Consider the following 21,534-nt stretch of genomic DNA (forward strand, 5'->3'; position numbering starts at 1 on the left):
GAAAGCCACCAAACCGGTGGCAGCGGTGGTTGTAAACCAGGACAGGAGAAGGGCAGGGGCCCGGGAGGGGAAAGGCCACAGTGCCACAGTTTGGGTACTGAGTAGCATTATTGGGGGCCGACCTTAGCACCTAGTCCAGTCTCCTGACGGTTCCAATGGGGAATCTGAGGTCCAAAGACCTAAGGTCACGACAGTGAGCTAAGGGTAAATTTGGGACCGGCACCCAGCGTTCCCGCTCCTGCCCGCCGGCCTCGACCTGCCTCGACCTCCCTCCTGGCAGGGGTGGGGCTTGGCCCCGCCCCCGCCTGGCCCCGCCCCCGCCTGGCCCCGCCCCCGCCTGGCCCCGCCCCCGGAGCCTTTAAGAGGCGGGGCTTCGCCGGCAGCCCGCGGCCCGGCCGGAGGCTGGGACTTTCTCGGGCGGCGGCCAACGAGTCCCCATCGGCTGCCGCAACCGCCGCGGCCCGAGCCCGAGCGCGATGAGCGGCAGGGTCGGCGACCTGAGCCCCAAACAGAAGGAGGCGCTGGCCAAGGTGAGCCCCGCGGCGGGCCCGGGCCCCGGGGGCGATGGGCAGGGGCTGCGGCCGGGGCTGGGCCCGCGGGGCGGGTGGGCAGCCGGCGCCCCCCGCCGCCCGCGCCCCCGGGACGCCCCCTCCCTCCCGCCGCCCCGGCCCCGGCAAGTTTCGCCGCCCCCGACCCCGCCGCGAGCGAGCGCCGGCGGCGCCACCTGGGAAGAAGTGGTTGCCTGGAAGCCCTGAGGCAGCCGAGGGCACAAAGGCGACATTCATTCTCGGGACTGGCAGCTGGGCCCTGGGGGCAGGGGGATGGCCCCAGGTTTCCTCCCACTTCCGGGAGGTTTTCCTTCTTGCAGGGCCCCGGGGTGGGGGGTGGAAAGGGCCCTGGCAGCTCCTCCCGCACCAAGACGCTGTGCGACCTTGGGCAAACCCCTGTCCTTCTCTGGCTCTGCTTGTGCCTTGATGAAACGAGGAGGTTGGACTGGATGAGGAAGTCTAGGATTCGACTGGTGACTCACTGGGGTCAGGCCTCTCCCTGGCCGGGTCCTTGGGGCTGATGCTCCTCAGGAGGCCCCAGCAGAGGAGGGGGACAGCAAGAGGGACGGCCCCTTCCCCAACAGAATCTCCTCGCCTGTCCCCTCTGGGACCAGAGCCCGGTGGGTCCAGCCCACCGGCTCCACAGCAGGCTCCACAGCTGGGCCGTTTCCCTTGGGGAGGCGGGGGTGAGGGGTGGGGTGGGGGGTGGGGGGTGGAGAGTGCCTACTCTGGCAGGAGGGCCCAGACTCCATGGGCACTATGCAGGCTTTGTCCCAGGCTGCCCCCCCCATCCCAGGGAGGCTTCAGATTTTACTGCTGTCCTGCAGGAGAAGGGATTAGGTAGCGATTAGACTGGAAACCAGGGGCTGGGGGGGTGGGGGCGGGTCCTTAGTGAGGGTAGCTTCATGCGTGGGCCATGGATGAACACTTCCCCTGGCTGGCTGGGAGCTGTTTGGAGAGTGGGTGACCTCAATCCCTGGCCGGCCAAGGTGAGGGGCAGAGGTGGCCAGTCCTCATTGGTCCCCTCTGGGACTGCCCTGTGTGTCAGTGACCAGAGGAAGGTGAGTGGCTAGGAGCGGGAGAGTGGGGGGCCTGCTGGCTCCCGAGCAGTGAAAGGTGTGGAGGGTGGTGTGGTCATGCCATGGGGTCACTGTCCAACCCCTGAACATTTGATGCTTCCCAAATATTTGTACCTTGCCGGGTTCAGCATACTGAACCCGGCAAGATACAGTGGGGATCAGCATACCGATCCCCATTCCTGGAGTGCCCTCCTCCACCTGCTGCCGCCTCTGAAGTCCTTCAAGGCCAGCTCAAATGTCACGTTTTATGTGAAGCCATATGAGCCCACCTATTCCTTCCCTCTCCCACCCCACCCCACCCCAGCATACTGATCCCCATTCCTTCACTAAGGGGCAGAATTCTGATCTCTGCAAAAAGACTTGTGTGCTCTGGACTCGGTCAGGCCTGAGTTTGCATCCCAGCTCTGCTAATTACTAGCTGTTTGACCTTGGGCATATTACTTAACTTCTCTGAGCTTTAATTCCTTCACCTGTTAAATGGGGACAGTAATATCTCTAGGGATTCTGAGTGAGGAGTGCAAAAGATACTATGCCAAGATCAGTGCTGGGCACACAGCGCAGGCTTGGTGAACAGACTTTTACTGTGCCTGCTAGCACAGTTAGTTGCGACTATGTCTGCCTCCCCACTAGACCAGAGTGTGCGAGTGTGTGCAGCGAGGCAGGGGCAATGTCTTACTCCCTTCCCACCTCTTCCCCTGTTACCTGGCACCGACCAACGAAGTGCCCATGCAGCACGAGTGTTCAGCCAGTGTCTGTGGAGTGGAATCATGCTGGGGGGGGCCCTAGTCAGAGTTCCGGGCAGAGGGTGCTCAGGGTGGGACCTGTGCCTGCCGCTCACTCAGCTGTGTCTCCCCACAGTTTCGGGAGAATGTCCAGGATGTGCTGCCCACCCTGCCGAATCCAGACGACTACTTTCTCCTGCGCTGGCTCCGAGGTGAGGAAAGAGGGACTGCGGGAAGCTGGGGCAGGGGCTTGTTCTGGGTAACAGAATGGTACCCTCTGGAAACCCTGCTCCTGGCAATCAGAATCTGGAATGTTAACCTTTAGAGCCAGAAGGGGCAATTAACTAAATTCCCGTATGCTTTGAGGGGTGACGTGACTCACCCCAAGCCACAGAGTGAGCAAGCTGCGGGCAGAGAGACTAGATCCTGGCCTGAGTTCAGTGCTCTTCCCATGCCACTTGATAAATCCACTCCTTGCAGGACTTGAGGAAAAGAGTGGAGGAAAAGCCAAAACAGTCCCCAGGCATGTGGGAAGCTGGAGGCAGAGTTGAGTTTAGAACCAGCAGTCCTGGCCTTTGGGTGAAGCTGGCCCCTCTGAGCTGGGCTGGGATGGCAGAGGGGGTGCCCTGCCCTCTGCAAGATGTGTCACAACAGAGTTCTGGTGGTGGTAATGAAACACATATGTTTCTGCTGGCATTAGGGGTGTTACAGCCAGTGCCAAACCCAACCCTGGCCCCCAAACCCCTGAAATCTTTCTGTTCTTTACCCTCTTCTCCTCTCCTGTAATTCAAGCCATGTGCCACCCTCTCTGGTTCTTCTGACACTTAAAAAATAATACATACAGCAACTTTATTACCAGGCATAAAAGTAATAAAGAAAATCCCATTGCTAGATTAGCAGAGATGCAGTTATGATGTAGAATCGTAGCCCCACATATTGAAGTATAAATCATGCCTGACACTTTACTTATGCCCACATCCACTTAAACACACACATACATACCCTAGGAGTCATGGGACAGGTGAGGAGATGCATTTTCTTTTTCTTCCCAGGAATTTAAGAGAGCCCAGACCTCTGGTGGGACTAGCAAGCACCACAGCACAGGTGCAGCGGGCGAGCCGCGTGGGGGGCCTGGTGTGCCTCTGAAAAATGCCACTTGTTCTTTTTCCCCCAAAAAAACTGCGAACCCACCCACCCAGGGAGGGTGGAGGGCCAGCGTGGGGATGGCAGTGGAGCAGGTCCAGAATTGGAGGAAATTTTCAGCCCAGCATTTGCTAAAGGGCAGTAGCTAGAAGGGGGTGGGCGGAGAGAGTGGGAACGCGGCGTGGCCTCCTTAAAGGGCCAGCTGCAAGATGATTGAACAAACCTCAGAGCTGCTGGCGGGGTGGAGAAATGTGGCTTCACAGCCCGTGCACAGCAATGTAGCTGTCTCCTCTAGGAAGAGGCCAGGCCTGAGCCCAGGCAGCTGGTCTCCTGGGCACCCCCACGCCCCAGTTCTGTGAAAACCCCTCCCTGCATGATGCTTGACATTTCACCAAGTACACTTAACCAGGCACAACCTTCCCCCTCACGGGAATTTTGAGAGTGCTTTCATCCTCATTTGCCAGATAAGAAAACTGAGTTTCTGAGAGGGGAGGAGGTTTTGCCTTGGGGCCACACAGTTAATAAGCAGAATGAGGGCAGAAACCTAGGGCCCCACAAGCCGAGGCCAACCCGGTCGCTGTCAGCCACAGTGCCCGCTGAAGCGCAGCTCTGCCTCTTAAAACAGGAAGTACCTCCTCTGCATTTTACTTGGGCCTCACATATCCTGGGCAGGAGCTCAGGCCTGGTCTATGGCTGCTCAGACCGACTATGAATTTCAATTAGGGTTTTTGTTCTTTCTTCTTTCTTTTTTTTTTTTTCCTCCAGAAACCTTTTCTCATTTTCCCTTTGATTCTAAAGGGAACATTTGCAAGCTTCATGCTGCAGAATATCTTTTTCTAGCCTAGGTGTGAGTTTGCGGTTCCATTCTTTCCCCTTTTCATCCATGTGAGGCTCAGTTTTCTGCTGGCTGCCAGGCTGGAGAGCAGGTACCAAGTCCCTAGTCTCCCCCTAACTGGGGCTGAGCTCTGGGCATCCCAGGAGGGAGGATCCAGGTGGCAAGATAAAACAAGGAGGTGGTGGAAACATACCACCAAAATGATCCTGTTTCCAAATGCTTTTTACTTCCATCATTTCCTGGAAGCCCTGTGAGGGAGGCAAAGTAGGTCTGAAGTCTCTCCATTTTACAAGACTAGGAAGTGGACAAAAAAGCACCTGGGATGGCTGCTCCCAAGCTCTTGCAGTGCCCCAAGTTGATTTCCTGTGCAGACCATACCTGGAGCTGGCCCCTTCCAGGGCTACAGGTGTCTGGGAGAGGCCTGACTCAGGAGGTATGGGGAGGCCCCAGGTAGGGTACTGCTGGAGCAAGTGGCAACTTGGGGAGGGCCCTCACAGAAGCCCCTGGATGTTGGCCCCTGGCAGAGAATGGGACTCCACCACTTCTGTTCGCCACCACTTCTGTTCCCTAGGGGTGTCCTTCCCATGGAAGAACCCCTTTCACAGTCCAGCCAGGTCCCCTACCATGAGAGGATGTTGCCTTGCATCTTGCAAGTGTTTCTAGCACATTAGATGATTTTGGCAAAGATGCTCAGGATCTTGTCTGAGGTCAAATAGCGAAGGTAGAGGTGCCGGGGTGCAGCAGATTAGATTGCTCTGACCCTGCCCCATGCTGCCACGATGGCAGGTGAAGGGTGCTGGTAGGAAGAACGTCCCCATAGCAAAGGCTGTCCAGTTCTGCCAATGTGTTTCCAGCTCTGATGACACGCATGCGAGTGGACAGAGTCTCTGGATGCACTCTCTAGGCCATGGGGAGAGGACTGGATTTCACACAGGAGAGCCAGGGAATGTGCTCGGCCACTCCCGGGAAGCACTGATTAAGGGACCAGGGACAGTCCAGAGGGCAGGCTGACTGGCCAAACTTCCAGGGCTGTCAGCAGATCTAGATCAAATCCACAGGGACACAGAGCTGGGGAGAGACAGCTCATAGGACAGATGGCAAAACTGGCCAGAATCTGCCTCTTGAAAAGTCTTTAAAAGATGAGATGAAGCTGACTATAACAAGATGAAACTTGATAGGGGTGCATACAAGGCCCAGAAAAACCACCTCTCCACAAATGGGATAGAGGCTTAGGAGCAGCACAGGTGAAAAGGATTTGAGGGTTTCGGTTGACCATAAGCTTCAACTGAGTTAAATGTGTGACACTGGTGCCAAGGAAGTGCATTGTCTTTATTGGAGAAGGGCGGACAACACCTGGGTGCTGTGCTCAGCTCTACACCGCACATTTTCAGGGGGGCCTTGGCAAACTGGAAAGCATCCAAAAGGAAGTTATTTGGATGGATCTGACACCAAGCTGTGGGGAATGGTTAAAGGATGCTAGGGTGGGGAGTGAGATAGTAGGGAAGGCTCGGGTGTCAGCCCAGAAATTGCCAGTACAGGAAGGGTTGCTACATGGCTAAGGAAGCAGTGCTATTCTGAGTACAGACTGTAACTGGTAGCAATGATTATCTGGGAGCTGGAGGCCTTGGGGGGCTGGGAGGTCTTTGCTGAAGGTTGGACAGGACCATTTGTTAGCCTTCATGCATAAAATAAAGGTTTGACCCAAGTGAACTTTAATTCTGAAACCCCGCAGGGACCCTGGGAGAGGGCCTGAATGCCCCTTCAGAGTATGAGTGCATGGGTCCCTGGAGCACGTGACGAGAGCGACTGGGAGGCTCGGCCCCTCTACCCCACTGGGATGTTCTCGCAGCTCCACCTCGGTCTGCGGCAGCTATGTTCATCTTTGAACTGTAGGCCAAGTTCTCAGGACTGGATGTTAGACGGTGGAGGAGATAAGCTCTGTCCATGGGGGGAGGGGTGGGGGACAAATGATAAGGGAGTCCAGGGTTCACTTTCCCTGAAAGGAGATAAGACCCTTTACCTGATTACATCCACCAAGGTAAAACTTTTGACCCTCTAGTTGCAATGCTGTCCCCACCTGCCCCGAACCTTGTCCTGCTCTCCCCGTGAGCTGGGAGGCTGTGGTTCTCCACAAGCCCTTTTGAAGGTCAGCGTATTAGCTTCTGTGTGGGGGATGGTTTGAGAGTGAGCTGGGGAGATGCCTGAGAGGAGCTGGCCCAGCAATGGGGACATCTCTCCGCCCTTGGACGTCCTGTCTGCTGGCCTGTCCCTGACCACCTTTCCCTATTCCAGCAAGAAGCTTTGACCTGCAGAAGTCGGAGGCCATGCTCCGGAAGGTGAGATCCATTTGGTTCCACACATCCCACTGTTGCCTCAATTCCTCCCCCTCACAACCACACCCTGCTGGGACTTCTTTTGCTCACCCCACCCACCCCAATCACAGCCTTTGGCTTATGTGACCTATCTGAATATTAGCCGGTCACCACTGCCTTATCGCTCTGGGATAGAGAGCTTTTATAGTTCCGGGCCAGCCAAGAATACTATGTGTGCTGGCAAAAAAACGGGTAGTGCTTTCTTTTCCATTCCTACCTATTGCCTTCCCATGACCCACCTGCTGTCACCGATTGTTCCTGCTGTCACCGATTGCTTGATGTCTATTAAGGGGTACCCCCCCACCCCGACTGTTTTTTTTAATCCCTGACTGCATGTCTCTCTGTGTTTGCAGCATGTGGAGTTCCGAAAGCAAAAGGATATCGACAACATCCTTAGCTGGCAGCCTCCAGAGGTGAGGACAAATTATCCCGCTCCCACCCCTACTCTTGGCCTACCAGACCCACAGTATGTGTCCTGGGGCTATCGGCGTGGGACTCTCAGAGGAAAGGTCTGCCAAGGCTGAGCGTGGGGAGGAGTGTGGAGGGAGAGACTGACCCAGGGTAGGCTTCCGATATAGGGAAGGTAAGAACGCCCCAGGGCCGGCTGACCAGGTGCCTCCTCTGTCTTTGCCCAGGTGATCCAACAGTATCTGTCAGGGGGCATGTGTGGTTATGACCTGGATGGCTGCCCAGTCTGGTACGATGTCATTGGACCCCTGGATGCCAAGGGGCTGTTGTTCTCAGCCACCAAACAGGATCTGCTCAGGTCCAAGATGCGCGATTGTGAGTTGCTTCTGCGGGAGTGTGTCAACCAGACCACAAAGGTGAGTGGACGACCAGGGTTGAGGATGAGTCAACCATCAGTGGAGGCATTCAAGCAGAAGCAGCAGGGGTGTCACGTGGGGATATAAGCACAGCCTCAAAGCTTTGGCCCAGACTTCTGGATTTCCTAGACCAGTGAAATTTCAAAGGTTTTTTTTTTTTTTTACTTTAATTTGCCTTTATTTAAAATGATGAACTTGAAGTACTGTGGGCTAAGGTGCAATCCTATGTATTGACAATAGTCTAAGCAAGCACTCTTTAATTGTATATCGTAAGAATTTAATAAAAATTGAGACCAGTTTCTAACCCTGTGTACAAATGATAACTTGCTTAGGGTGTTAGAACTTTTTAATGCTAAATCGTCCCACACGTTAAGGTTTTTAATCCCCGCCCCCCCACCCCCTCCCAGAAGGAACTCTGGGAACATCAGGGAAATGCTGGTGGGGAAATCCTTAATTGACCACATATTGATAGTGTGATTTAAAAAAACAGACTATTTGTTCATGCACGTGGTAATAAAATACCTAATGGTAATTTTGCGTCAACTCTGCCCTGAAATTTGTCATTTAAAATGACTGGAGGGAAACGGACTTTGGCCCAGTGGTTAGGGCGTCCGTCTACCATATGGGAGGTCCGAGGTTCAAACCCCGGGCCTCCTTGACCCGTGTGGAGCTGGCCATGCGCAGTGCTGATGCGCGCAAGGAGTGCCCTGCCACACAAGGGTGTCCCCCGCGTAGGGGAGCCCCACGCGCAAGGAGTGCACCTGTGAGGAAAGCCGCCCAGCGTGAAAAGAAAGAGCAGCCTGCCCAGGAATGGCGCCGCCCACACTTCCCGTGCCGCTGACGGCAACGGAAGCGAACAAAGAAACAAGACGCAGCAAATAGACACCAAGAACAGACAACCAGGGGAGGGGGGGGAAATTAAATAAATAAATAAATCTTTAAAAAAAAAATAAATAAATGAAATAAAATGACTGGAATACAGGCTATCAAAGTACTGCTGGAGCAAAGTGCTTCACAAATACTGCAGATTTCGCTCAAAACATGGGCCTCTAGGAAGCATTTACCAGTTATGGAAACTGGCAAGTTGCCTCATTGAGGCTCGGCCTCTGAGCTCTATAGCAGAGTGGTTAAAATAGCTGATAATACCACCTTCAAGACAATGAGCAAAATCTCACAAATTTTGGTTGCTTGATGGTTTGTTTGTGTCCACTGCTGGAAATTTCAAAATTTTAGGGATGGATATAATGTTACCAAATTTTTATTTTGCCAAAGAAGGACTTAAAAAAAAATTACCATCTCTTATTGCTATAAATAACACCAAAGACTATAGGAATGGCATAATCCCAGAAAAAAGGACAATCCTTTGAATGGAATAAATTTAGCTTGGTAAAAATTACATTACACTTATCTTTGATTTTTCTTATTTCTCTGGGGGATTAGCAATATCTTGTAATGGACAAACCTATCCTTGGACAAGTATTTGGGTACCACTGGTATAGATGCTCTCAGATTCAATGCTTTTCTAACTCTGTGCTCAAAAAAAAAAAAAAAAGATAAGGACATTTGATTGAGAAAAAGACTGAAGAGCAGCTGGGAGCAGCTACCATGATCTGTCCTTCTCAGCAGTTGTAAAGACCCACTGAGATGATGTGATAGGTCTGGGGATGTTGCAACATTAACACTGTCATCCACAGACATTTACTGAGAGTCCACTATGTGCACGGCTGGGGATGCAGAGAAGCCTTAGGTGTGGACAGAGAGGATCTAAGACATGAGGCCGCCCAAGGCCCCACGGCTGAGCTCTACACAGGTGGTACGGGCAGAGCACACTGGTTCAGGGAAAAGCGGGAGGCCAGGTCAGACTGCAGAACAGAAGGAGCCTCAGGTGTCATCTCGGGCCAGCCAGTTGCTTACTAGATGAGAGTACGGAGACCCAGGCAGGAAGAGTGGCTTGCCTGGGCCACAGATGCGGCCTTGGGTAGTGATCTCCATTTGGAGGACCCCGGGTCCAGCCCGGGCCGGGAGCTAGCGGCTCTTTGGGCACGTGGAGCAGTCAGCATTTGTCCTAGCCGGGGGTGGGCGTGTGCGGGGGAGCAGCCTGGTGAGACAGCTGGCTCCTCCGTTCCCTGCAGGTGGGGAGGAAGGTGGAGACCATCACCATGGTTTACGACTGCGAGGGGCTCGGCCTCAAGCATCTCTGGAAGCCTGCTGTGGAGGCCTACGGAGAGGTGAGGGGCAGGTGGGGGAGGAGGCGGGCTTGGCCCCCAGAGGCCAGGTGGCAGGATGGGGGGGCAGTTGGGCCCCTCGCTGGGATGCCCCGAGGGCTGGGTGAAGCAGTAAGAACAGACTCTAGCCTGGAGGAAGCAGGGCACCTCGCTGCACAGAGAGCTGAGCCTGTTGGAATCAGGGTGATTTTGTTTCCGCAGTTTCTCTGCATGTTTGAGGAAAATTATCCTGAAACACTGAAGCGGCTTTTTATTGTTAAAGGTAAGTTGGGAATTTCCAGGGATGACGCAAAATGGGAAAGAGGGTTAAAATATTCCTGGGGTGGATTAAGAAGAGTAAAATAGAATGAGACAAGAGAGGGTGGTGTAAGGACACGCTCGCAAGTCGGACCTTTACATCTTCAGAACAGTTTACAACTCACCAAGCTTTTAACGTTTATCACCTCCTTTGAGCCACCTGGCTTGGTGGGATAGTGACAGTTGGACTCTGGCCACTGTACAGATGGGGAAGCTGCCACTCTGGTAAGAGGCATGCGGGGCCTCGGACCCTGGGCTGCCTCTTGGGGCTCCACAGCACTAGCCCCTGGCACTGGGGGCTGGAAAAAGGGGGTGTTGGAGGACACTGTTAGGGACAGACTGGGCACTGCGCCTGGCCTCACGTCCCCTGACCTCTATTCCAGCCCCCAAGCTGTTTCCCGTGGCCTATAACCTCATCAAACCCTTCCTGAGTGAGGACACGCGGAAGAAGATCATGGTCCTGGGAGGTGAGTGGCTCAGACTCTTCTCAGCTCCAGAGGACGGTCTGTGGCCCTAACTGGGGCTGGCTTTGGAGGTGTGGCCCTAGCAAACAGGGCGGAGGCGCCTCTGGTGGTCAGGCAGCACTGAGCCCCGGCAGCAAGCTGGGGGAGCCAGGACCCCCTCATTTGCTCTCATTAGAACTCGTTCTCTCAGGCACTCTGGAATGAGGCACTGTGCTCATCATTATAGATTCAAAGATGAATGGAACCCCAGTCCTTGCCTTAGGGAGCTTACAGTGTAATAAGACAGAGAAGACCTGCAGAGAGAAAGCTATGATACCAACTAGAAAAGACACTAGAAAGGCCTAGAGAAGAGGATGCAGAGCAGGGGAGGGCAGAGGAGCAGAAGACGCTTTCAGCTGGGGGAGGCTAGATGTGGCTTCATTTAACAAGCACCTACGCGGGCCAGGCCCTGGACCAGGAGCCGAGGCTACAAGGATGAATAGGACAGTCTCTTGGGAAACAGACAGCTATCAGCCTGACATGGTAAAAGAGGTGACACCACAAAGCGCTGGGAGTGCTGAGCAGGGCACTCGTGTCACCGCGTCGGGGGAGGAGTGATGCCTACACTGAGTGAGGCAGAAGGAGCAAGAGTCAATGAGTTGAAGAAAGGCAGGAATCTGATTAGGTGCAACAAACAGCACCGAGCAAAGACCTCACACTGCATGGCGTGGTTTTCAGGGGGTAGGGGTGAGGCATGGCAGGAGATGAGGCTGGAGAAGGAGCCAGGCAGAGGGAATCCAGGGTGCCATGCTAACAAGTTGAGACACGCCACTGCAGGCCACTGGGAGCCAGAGAAGAGTTCAGAGCAGGGGAGTATCACGATCAGTTCTAATTAGAGATATCATCATGCCAGCAAGACTGTGAAGAACAGCTTCTCAGAGCCACAGGTGCCAGCCTGCAGACTATTGCCATGGTCCATGCAAGGAGGTGCTGCAAACCCGAACCAGGCCGAGGCAGTAGGCGATAGGAGGGGACGGATTTAGATGTGGGAAGTACAGGAGAAAGAGGAATCTAGATTGACTTCCTGGTGTTTGGTGTAAGTGACTGAAGAGATGGTGATGCATTAGTTCAACGGGGGAATACAAATGGAAGAGTAAGTTGCAAGTTGAATGTGAGGAGTCTGTGAGATATAGAGATGCTGGGAACAAATGAGCCTGAAGCTTCAGAGAGAACTCCAGTCTGGAGATTTGGGAGTCATCAGATAGAGGCAGTAGCTAAAACCTTGAGCGAGGATAAGAGTGGCCATGGAAGAGCAGAGGCTGGCAATGGGACCCCAGGGAACATCCAAGCTCACGACCAGGCAGAGCAAGAGGAGCCCACCAGGGAGACTGAGAAATGGTGATTAATGAGGTTGGCAGAGAGGCAGGTCGGCAGGGACTGGATATGCAGGAAAGAGGGTAGAACGCCAGGGCACAAGGGAATGTGTGACCCAAAACTCAGCAAGGAGGACGCACAGGAATCAAGTCAGCCAGGGACAGACAGCAGTTCTGTTTGGCTGGGGCGTGGAGTGGCATGGTGGGAGAAAAGGCTGGAGAGGTAGAGTGGGGCGGGCCTCATGGAAGGCTTGTTCCTGCCTAAGGACCTGAACTGGGGGGTAGGTAATGGGCAGTCTGAAGGATTCTGACTAGGGGAGAGTGGTCAACAGAGCTTTAGTGCTTAGCCTAGATGATACTTCAAAAGTGGAAGTTTTTAAAATGTGTGCTAGGAGAGACAACTGAAGTGGAGAGTGAAGAGTCTAGAAAGTACAGGACTTCTCGATTCTAGTCCTAGCTCTGGCAACAAGTTCTACTTCTTGTTGCCTTAGTTATTCTCTCTGTAAGATGGGGAAAATCTTCCTGGCTTTATCCCAATTCTCCAGCTGGGCTGCTGGAAGAAATATAAAATCTAAGCAAAATGCTTTCATGATTTTTGGTTTTTCTGGGGCTACCACCCACCATGTGCATGAGACGGTTTGGTTTCCTGGCAGCAGAGCTGTGTAGGAGGTTCAGTCTGTTCTCCCACCCACACCTGAAATTCTTTCAACCAAACCTGCCTTAGGCTGAGAAGGTATAGGAGGGAATGAATTCACACTGGGATGGCCAATGGAGCTGAGCCCTGGAGATTAAATCACACCATGGTCACAAGACATTGTGTTCCCAGAAGTTGCATGATCTTAGGTCCCTAGAAAATTGGAGGACTGGAAACCATGGCAGTCTCTGGGTTTCCAGCTAGCACCAAGGCAGAGGACACTGGGTTGTACCCCATGGCCTGGAGCTGATGCCTATTATGTAGTTTATATAGGCAGCATGGAAAGGTTTCCAGTATCAAAAGATGGTACTTGGCTGGTATTCATTTAGCAGAAGTGGTTCTCGGCACTGGCTTCCCCTAGTCAGGAAATGCCTGGGTTAGAAAACACTGCGCCAAATCACTGGCAGCTAAATAGCCCCAAAACAACAGACGCAGCAGTGAAACTGAGGCTAGGGTTAAAGCCAAGGGAACCCATTTAAGGGCTCTTTCTGTAATGATGCATTCAGTAGTATGTCATGACCAAGCACTATGGTGTGCAGGCTAATGTGGGGAACAAGGCACACAGGGTCCCGTCCTCGTGGAGTTCGGCCTACCCAGAACAGGTCAGGTTGACTCAGGCGCTCCTGCCCATGCACATGCTGTTCCCTCTGCATGGAATGCCCTCAAATGTTTGTATCACCTTCCTAGGGGTGATAACACACGCTTATTATACATATAGAGCACTTTACAGTTTACAAAGCCCTCTCAAGTACGTGGTTCACTCCATTCCCACCAACATCCTGCAGGGCAGGAGGAACAGGGGCTGTCCTCTGACACTGGATTCAGGCTGAAGTGATGTGCCTCACGCAGCTGCTCAGAGGCAATGAGGGCAGGAAAGCTGGTCTCCTGATTCCTGGTTCAGGGCAGGGCAGTCCTCTGGGGATGGCTCCTACTGAACCTCCTGCAATACTGTGTATGCATCACATCCCTCCTGCTACCGGGAACAGGGGGACTTTCGCTGCCTCTTTGCATGGATTGCCAGGGCACATTTGCCTAGTAGTGACAGGTCTTTCTCCTTCCTTCCCTCCCCTTCCAGCAAACTGGAAGGAGATTTTACTGAAACATATCAGCCCTGACCAGCTGCCTGTGGAGTATGGGGGCAAAATGACTGACCCTGATGGAAATCCCAAGTGCAAATCCAAGGTATGGGCCACCAGGGACTGGAGATGAAAGGGTCGCCTGGTTCAAATCCACACTCCATCTTACTCCATGCTCTGCCTTCAGATCAATTATGGGGGCGACATCCCCAAGAAGTACTATGTGCGAGACCAGGTGAAACAGCAGTATGAACACAGTGTGCAGATTGCCCGCGGTTCCTCACACCAAATGGAGTATGAGATCCTCTTTCCCGGCTGTGTCCTCAGGTAGGGGCCTGGGCTCTTCCAGGAGACCTGAGGCTCACACCTGTAGACACCAGGTGTGGGCTGGGGTAGGAGAAGCACTTATGCCAGGAACTCAGCGAGGGCATACATGTCTTAAAGCGTGGCTGTCCCCTGCAGGTGGCAGTTCATGTCAGATGGGGCGGACATCGGCTTTGGGATCTTCCTCAAGACCAAGATGGGGGAGCGGCAGCGGGCGGGCGAGATGACAGAGGTGCTAGCCAGCCAGAGGTACAACGCACATTTGGTGCCTGAAGATGGGACGCTCACCTGCAGCGAGCCTGGCATCTGTAAGTATCTCTGACTTGGCAGTGCCTTAGAGCCCCTGCCGTAACTTTCTGCCTGTGAGGTCCCTCTTCCTTCGTGGATTTAGGATCTCAGACTGTCAGAACCAGAAGCGACGCTCTATCAGGTGAACTCTGTCCTTGCACAGATGAAGAAACCAAGGCTTGGGGGGTGAAATGGCTTGTTCCTGGTGACCCCGCTGGTTAATGGCAGGAAGCAGGATGGGACTTTGAGCTGATGCTCCCAGGTAGAGGTCAGTCACAGTCCTTTGTGATCACAGGGATTAGATCACCTGCTCTCTGGCCAGGACTAGCTGGGTCTGTGACTGTGGCCAGAAATTTTTGGGGGATGCTCCTTCCCCAGAGGTCAGAGAGGCAGAAGTGGCTGGGCGGGTCTAAGGACCACAGGGTGAGCAGAGTGCTGAAAAGCCCAGCTTTGACCCCTCTGAGCCGCACTCACCCTAGGATATTTTGGATGACCAAAACATCAGCACAGGATGTGAACAGGCACTTCATATAACAGGAGTAAGAATGGAAAATAGGCATCTGAAAAGATGTTTAACCTCATCAGATTTTCAATATCTACTAAAATTCTCTTTGACTCAGCAATTCTACTTCTGGAAATGTATCCTACAAAAATATTTACACAAATACACAAAGACATAGAGAATATTCCTAGCAGTGTGGGAAAATGGCAATAAATCACATAGCTATAATGAGGTCTTCTTAAATAAAGCTTGGTCCAGCCATTCAATGGAACCCCATATATGTCCTCACTAAACAAAATTAATGGACGTGTAAGATGTCTGGTAGAGGTTAAACAAAGTATGAAAAAAGCATGTAAGGTATGCTCTCAATTTGGTTTTAAAAAAAGTGTACATTATAAAGAATTCTGGGGAACCTACGCTAACTCTAACAGTGGTTATCTCTAGAGCAGTATGAAGTTTGTAGATGGTTTTCATATTTTATACTATTCCTACAAATATATTTTACAATGACCATGTACTATTTTATTAGCAGAAAACATATACACAAAAACCCCTCATCAAACTTTCAGTTTCCTCTGTCAGAGCCAGGGGGCTGGGTGGAAAATCAATGAGTACCAGGCTTTATCGTAAGTCCTGAGTTGGACTTCACCACTCACTAGCTGCATGGCCTTAGGCAAGCGACTTAACATCCGTGAGCCTCAGTTTCCTGCCTGCTAAAATGCAGATCGAATTTTCTGTCTCACAGGATGTGATGATCTTTACATGTGATAAGATCTTTGCAGCACTTAGCATAATGCTTGGCATGGAGTAAGCACTCAATACATTGTAGCCACCATTATTATTATCAGGGCAAGACCTGGGGGAGAACAGTCATCGAAGTTAGTCTGGGAGATGGCAGAAGCCCTGTGCCCTGTTTCCATGGCAGAGTCACCAGGCGGTCTGAACTAGCCCCACAGATATCTGGACCTCTGTGCATCACCCCAAACACAGATTCTGCCTCCTCGCCCACATTCCAGGCAACCTTCAGTCTCTCCCGCCCCCTCCTCGCAGCTGTTCTGTGGAACAGTATGGCTCCCCGGGGAGGGGGGTGTTCTGTTAGTGAGCAGCCAGGTCCTGGGGAAAGAAGGCATATACTATGGGCTTCTGCAAAAATAAGGCATCCACCAGCTCCATTCCTGTCATCCACAGAGATTAAAGCCCTTCGTATACATAAGCCTGAATTTATTTCTTTTTAATGGCTGGGGAAACTGAGGAATAGAGAAGGCATCTCTCCTATAAGAAGCTTGCATAGATACCAAAAGACCAAAAGACAAAAGATGCCAGAGAATCCTCCAGTCCTGGTCCAAGATCTCATGGCCATAGGCTCTTATCAGGTCCATCTCTTGATCTGATAGAGAAGGAACTGGAGTTCAGGCTAGGGAAGAGATGTCCCCAAGGTCACAAAGCCAGTAACAGAACTTAGCCCATTTGCCACCACTGCCCACTACCTCTCTATGGCCTCGACTGTATCTGAAGGCATGGCCCGAGAAAGGATTATGAGCCTTTTAACTTAATCAAGCTTAGATTTGTAAACGATGAATTTATTTAAGCCCGTCTCCTCTAGATACATTCCCAACAGCTATGTTGATCTGCTTGCAGCGTCTTGCCTAGGATCTTATTGCCCATTTCCAAGAGGAGCTAGGCATCCATTCACCCTTCCTAAGTATAGAGACAGTGAGGTGGGATCAGCTAATTGTCTGGAGGCATGGCTCAGGTTAGAACAGAGCCCAGGGAGGATCCAGTGTTAGGTTATAGCCTACCTGGGGAGGGACGATGCCCTGGGAGAATCAGGTGGCCCCCTGCCAAGTAGAACATAATCACATAGTGGAGAAACCAAAACTCTTTGCCAGCCTCTGGGACCACAGCAGGGCTCTCTGGCCCTTGTCCAAGTCTACTAACTTAGGGAGGGAGAGAAGCGAAGTCTGAATGGAATTTACTCTTTTTTACTCAAATAATATTTTCTGAAAGGCCTACTGAGTGTAGAGTACTCTAATATGGCAGGGAAAAGAATTCAGGAGAGAGACCTGGACTTGGTCTACCAGGAGTGTACCATGTGGTCCTGAAGTCCAGAAGCACTGTATGAAGGTTAAACAGAACCTCCAGGCAGTGCTGAGGGTGCAGAGAGCCTCTGCAGGACACAGGGGCCTGGGTTCTGAGCCCAGTTCAGCCACTAACCTGAGTATTTTCAGCAAGTGTCTCTAAATAATTAGATTCCTCCTTAAAATGAGGAATGGTCTAGAGCAGGAGATCTTAATCTGGAGTCCACAGACTGCCCCCCACAACAGTGGTTCTAAATCCTAAAGACCACATCTCCCCTTTATAACAAATAGCTTCTAATATCACATATACTATTCTGCAGTGAAATTCATAGTAATATAACCCATCCACACACATAATTTACAGAAAAAATAATGTATTGTCCTATTTATAATATAAGAGAAATAAAAAGCTAACAATAAAATGTTTTTTCAATACATAAATGACAGGGCAAGATTATATCGCATCCTCTCCACCCTCTTCAGAGTGGTCCCTCTACCACTGGGAACAACTACCCAGAGGGTCCATGATGGGTTCCAGGGAATCTGAAATTGTGGGCTGTCATCAGATTCTCTAAGAGCTTAACCCAAAAAAGGTTAGGGTACGCTAGACTGGAGGGTCTCTGGGGGCTCTATGCATCTGTGAGTACATGATTTGTATTGAAATGAGCAATACAGATTCTGGTACTGCAGTGCCTCTGTTTCCCTGGGGCCTGTCCCTTAGAACAGCCCTTTCCTTATTTCTGAGGGCAGAATATCAGCCAAGGCAGAGCCAACTCAGTCCTGATGCTTGGTCCAAGTTGCTCTATGACCTCTTCTCCAGCATACTTGACTCTGGTTGCTAAGGACCCATCATCCAGGGCAGAAAGGAAGCTTCCGTCTTTCTAGAGGCTCCTTTCTCGGGACTGTTGCTCCTGAAAGACCTCTGGTGCAGAGGGAAAATAGATGACTAATACTCAATTCATACTGTGAAGAAAGAGTGGGTGGCGTGTCTACCCTCAGTGTAAACTACGCCTTTTATTCAAGGGGAGGAAAGGGGAGGAAATACAGAGTTTTGCTTTTCTTTTTTTTTCCTAAGTGAGAGAAGTCCAGGATAGGGAAGGGGAAGAACTAGTGTTTTCGTTTTTCCACTCCATTGCTTGAAGGGATACTTCACTGAAATGGATCAATTTCTCAAAGAAATGGAGTTAGATTAAAAGTAGTCTGTTCTATCACCAAGATTTGGCAAGCTTTCTTGGCCAACTACATGCCCATTTTCTCTTCCCAGAGGAAACCGCTACAGACAGGTCTTATTTATTATCCTACCAAATATTTTCTATGCCTTGAAAAGCACAGCCTGTTTCCACAGTATACAGGACATGTACACACCTATATACAATCACAGGAATTACATCTGTCATTCAGGAAGGCATTTTGAAATTATAAAATTCATCATAGGAGGAAAGAAAACTTTCCTTTTAGTACAAATACCTCAGTGGTATCAAAGAAAACTCTGGAGAGTAGGTAGATCAGGTAGCCAAAGTAAAAAATACACATACACACACACACAACAATTTTATAAACTGTCCTGCAACTTGCTTTTAGGACTAAGGATATTTTATGGCCAGTTTCTCAGTACTTCTTATAGAGCTAACCTTTTTGTTATTACATCAAAATAGTATCCCGTCATATGGATGTACAACATAATCTGCTTAAATGATTCTCCCTTTATGAACATTTGAGTTTTTCCAATCTTTTATTTTTACAAAAAGTGCTACAATGAACATTCTTGTCCATTAATTTTTCTGTGGGATAAATTCCTGGTTCAAACAGTTTGCATATTGTACTTTGTTAGAAACCACACAGGGCCAGGCTTTTGAGTCTGGAACTACACAACAGAGGGGAAAGCAGGGGTTCCAAATCTGAAATTCTAGCTCCATCACTTCCTCGCTGTGATGCAGGGGTCACATGACCTCTTTTTCCTTGTCTGTAATGCCCAATTCATAGAGTTGTTATGAGGAATAGTGAAATATTATGCAGCTTACCAACCCAGTCTGGCAGAGATGAGACTCCTAAGTAGCCATTCTTACTGTTTTTATCATTTTTACTGCTGCTGCTACTCATTCTAAGCTGCTACCGAAGTGACTGTTACTCGTTAGGCACTTGATGTGTTTTGTCTTGTGTTTTCCCTCTCCATTCACATCTTGTCAACCCAGCCAGGCTGTTTCAGGTCAGGGAATATGGTTTATGCACCCTTCATTCCTAGTACCTACACACACACTACCCTGCTCAGTCAATTTAAATCACTGTCCCTGAGCCCTTTGTCAGAACTGCCTGAATGTCTGGTTTTCTGCCTCCCCTCAGATGTCCTGCGGTTTGACAACACCTACAGCTTCATTCATGCCAAGAAGATCAGCTTCACCGTGGAGGTCCTGCTGCCAGACAAAGCCTCAGAAGAGAAGATGCAACAGCTGGGGGCAGTCACTCCAATGTAATGCCTCCTTCCACAGCAGGCCTGGCCCCCTCAGCGTCTCCCAGTCAGTTTCCACCCTTATTAGCAGTTATTTTCCCAGCTCCCTGTGGCCCAAAGAAGCGGGGCTGAAGGAATGACCTCAGGCTGGATCTAGGAGCTTTCATTTCGGAACCGGGAGTAGGAGTGGCTGGGGTGGGTCTCCTTGCCTCTCAAATTAACTAAGGAATCCCTGGGGGCTGGGCACCTTGATAGGATCTCTCTGTCCTGTAAGCAGTGCCATCACTGGATGACAGTGAAGATGGGGTGGAGGTACCTTGAGGTGCCTGCAGGGAAGAAACTAGAAAAAGGGAAGAGACTGAAACCTGACACTTCAGGGGAGCTGGCTGCAGGGGAAGAGCTTGATCCCAAATGAACCTGTAAATCTAAATCATAATGAGGAGTAGTAAGGTAGCCAGGTGCTAAAATTATGGTGGGGGTCAAAGGTTCTTCCAAACTTCCTATCACTGAGGGCAGGGTATCTTTTGGCTTTCCCGAGGCCTCAGGAGCTGGCCTGAATCCTCTCCCTCTCCCGGAGAACCTCAGCATCTCCTGGGTCCCACTGGCTGCCTCCTTAATTACTAGTGATTGTCAGTGACTCAGAGCTTCTTGGGAGAGCAGCTGTCCTCCAATGCAAACAAAGCACAAGAGAAATTACTCTCGGGATCACAACCACATGAAGGGCCAGGGAGGCTGGGTGGGAGTGAGTCCAGGGGCTCCCACCCCACTTTTCAATGCTTACGGCCTCTCACTAAGTAGCCTTCCAGTAGAGCACCCCAGACAGAAATGACAAGTGGGATGAAGCCAGCAGCACATAGAGGGGGCATTTTCCAGTCTGTGATCCCCACGGGTGCCCGCCAACCCGCTTCCTGACTGACCTGAGCAATGCCTTGGCAGTCCCAGCTCTGGGAGGCGCAGGGCAGGGGCAAATGAGTTCTTCCTGCCTGAAGGAAAACGCCAGGCGGGCATCTTGCAGAGCCAGGGGCGGGGGGCTGCCAGAGGCAGCCTCGCAGGTCCCCAGCCCCTCTGTCCACGGTGACTCCAAGCAGGGACGAGCTGTGGGGACACACAGCGATGGGGGGACTGGAGGGCACCGACCTGTGGGGAACTGAAGCACTTAACCCAAACCCACGTGTCATTCTGGGAACAAAGGCCAGCTTAGGAGCTGCACAGGACAGGGGGAAGCGCCTTCGGGCCCGCGTGGGAAGCTCTTTCTCTCAGGCCCTGGATCAGCCTCGGGACGCTACACACCGGGGACAGGCAGGAGGGGCGCGGATTGGAGAGGGCCGTGAACTCGCAGGCCCCAGCCAGACCCCTCAAGAGGACGTCCGGCCTTTGTTTACAACGCTGTGTTAGGAAAATTAACCAATGAATAAAGCAACGTTCAGTGCTCAAGGAATGGAATTAAATGCCCAACGCCTCACTCCTCGCAGCTCCTCAGTCAGGAGCCCAAACTTCTGCCTCAGGTGACCAGCAAGAGCTTTCCTCCAATAGGCGAGGCGCATGCGCAAAATCTCCCCGCCGCTCTCCTCTCGCGTGTGCTTTCCCATGGGGCTTAAAGGCCAACTTGCCTCCTGATTGGCCCAGCGGTAGGTTGTCTTCCGCCATCTTTGTTAAGGGCACTGAGGGTGTTCTTCGCCACCTTCAAGGTGAGGGCGGAGGCCCCGCCCCGTGGGGGCTTCACGGTAGGCACCTGCGGTTCGTGGGAGCAGATCCCTGCAATACCCGGCGAGCTTACCCCTCGTCTGCCGGGGGCTCAGCGGAGCACGGGAGGGTTGTGGAAGAGCGGCGGTCACGTGGTGTTAGGGACCGTCTCCTAATTCCGCTCCAGCACTGAGGTTTTGCAGGGGCCGGGGGAGGCTTCTGGTGAGTTCACTGCTGCCCCAGCTGCCCTACAAGACCGTACAATGACAGCGACGCCCGGCGGCTGAAAACGGGGCCCTCGGCAGGGAGTCAGTCATCTACATTTTTCCCCATCTGCTTCCCACACAACAACCCGGTGTTTACCGTCTTGGGTTGTTGCAAAGATTCAAGGAAATAAGTGCAAAGCCCTTAGAAGACAGCCTGCCAAAAGTAAGCGTTCAGTAAACCTTGGCTACTTCAGCTCCAGTGAAATGCAACCCAGGGCAACTCCACCATTCCTAGATAGATGGGTAAACAGGTCCAGCAGGGGAAGGGTCTCCTGCTGTAATCACTTCACTCCCAGGTCCCCTCATTCTGTTCCGC

General features: G+C 51.8%; 1 protein-coding gene across 1 annotated transcript; it reads left to right on the forward strand.

Moving 5' to 3' along the window:
- Positions 1–342: 342 nt before the first annotated feature.
- SEC14L2 (SEC14 like lipid binding 2) lies at positions 343–20,703 on the forward strand. The gene is made up of 12 exons (XM_004481361.4): positions 343–530; positions 2,486–2,561; positions 6,620–6,663; positions 7,053–7,112; positions 7,335–7,523; positions 9,656–9,751; positions 9,950–10,010; positions 10,429–10,512; positions 13,631–13,737; positions 13,819–13,958; positions 14,094–14,263; positions 19,164–20,703. Exons 1-12 carry the CDS (start codon positions 477–479, stop codon positions 19,292–19,294), a joined length of 1,212 nt encoding a protein of 403 aa, XP_004481418.1. The 5' UTR covers positions 343–476; the 3' UTR covers positions 19,295–20,703.
- The last annotated feature ends 831 nt before the right edge of the window (positions 20,704–21,534 follow it).

Source organism: Dasypus novemcinctus, chromosome 19 (assembly GCF_030445035.2).
Source record: "Dasypus novemcinctus isolate mDasNov1 chromosome 19, mDasNov1.1.hap2, whole genome shotgun sequence".
Classification (NCBI taxonomy): Eukaryota; Metazoa; Chordata; class Mammalia; order Cingulata; family Dasypodidae; genus Dasypus; species Dasypus novemcinctus.

What these genes read in the sequence shown, in the direction of transcription:
- SEC14L2 (XM_004481361.4), top strand. Translation starts at nt 477, where the DNA reads ATGAGCGGCAGGGTCGGCGACCTGAGCCCCAAACAGAAGGAGGCGCTG. An exon ending in TCTCCTGCGCTGGCTCCGAG is followed by an intron (nt 2,562 to 6,619) that starts GTGAGGAAAGAG and finishes TCCCTATTCCAG; the next exon opens with CAAGAAGCTTTGACCTGCAG. An exon ending in CTGCAGCGAGCCTGGCATCT is followed by an intron (nt 14,264 to 19,163) that starts GTAAGTATCTCT and finishes GCCTCCCCTCAG; the next exon opens with ATGTCCTGCGGTTTGACAAC.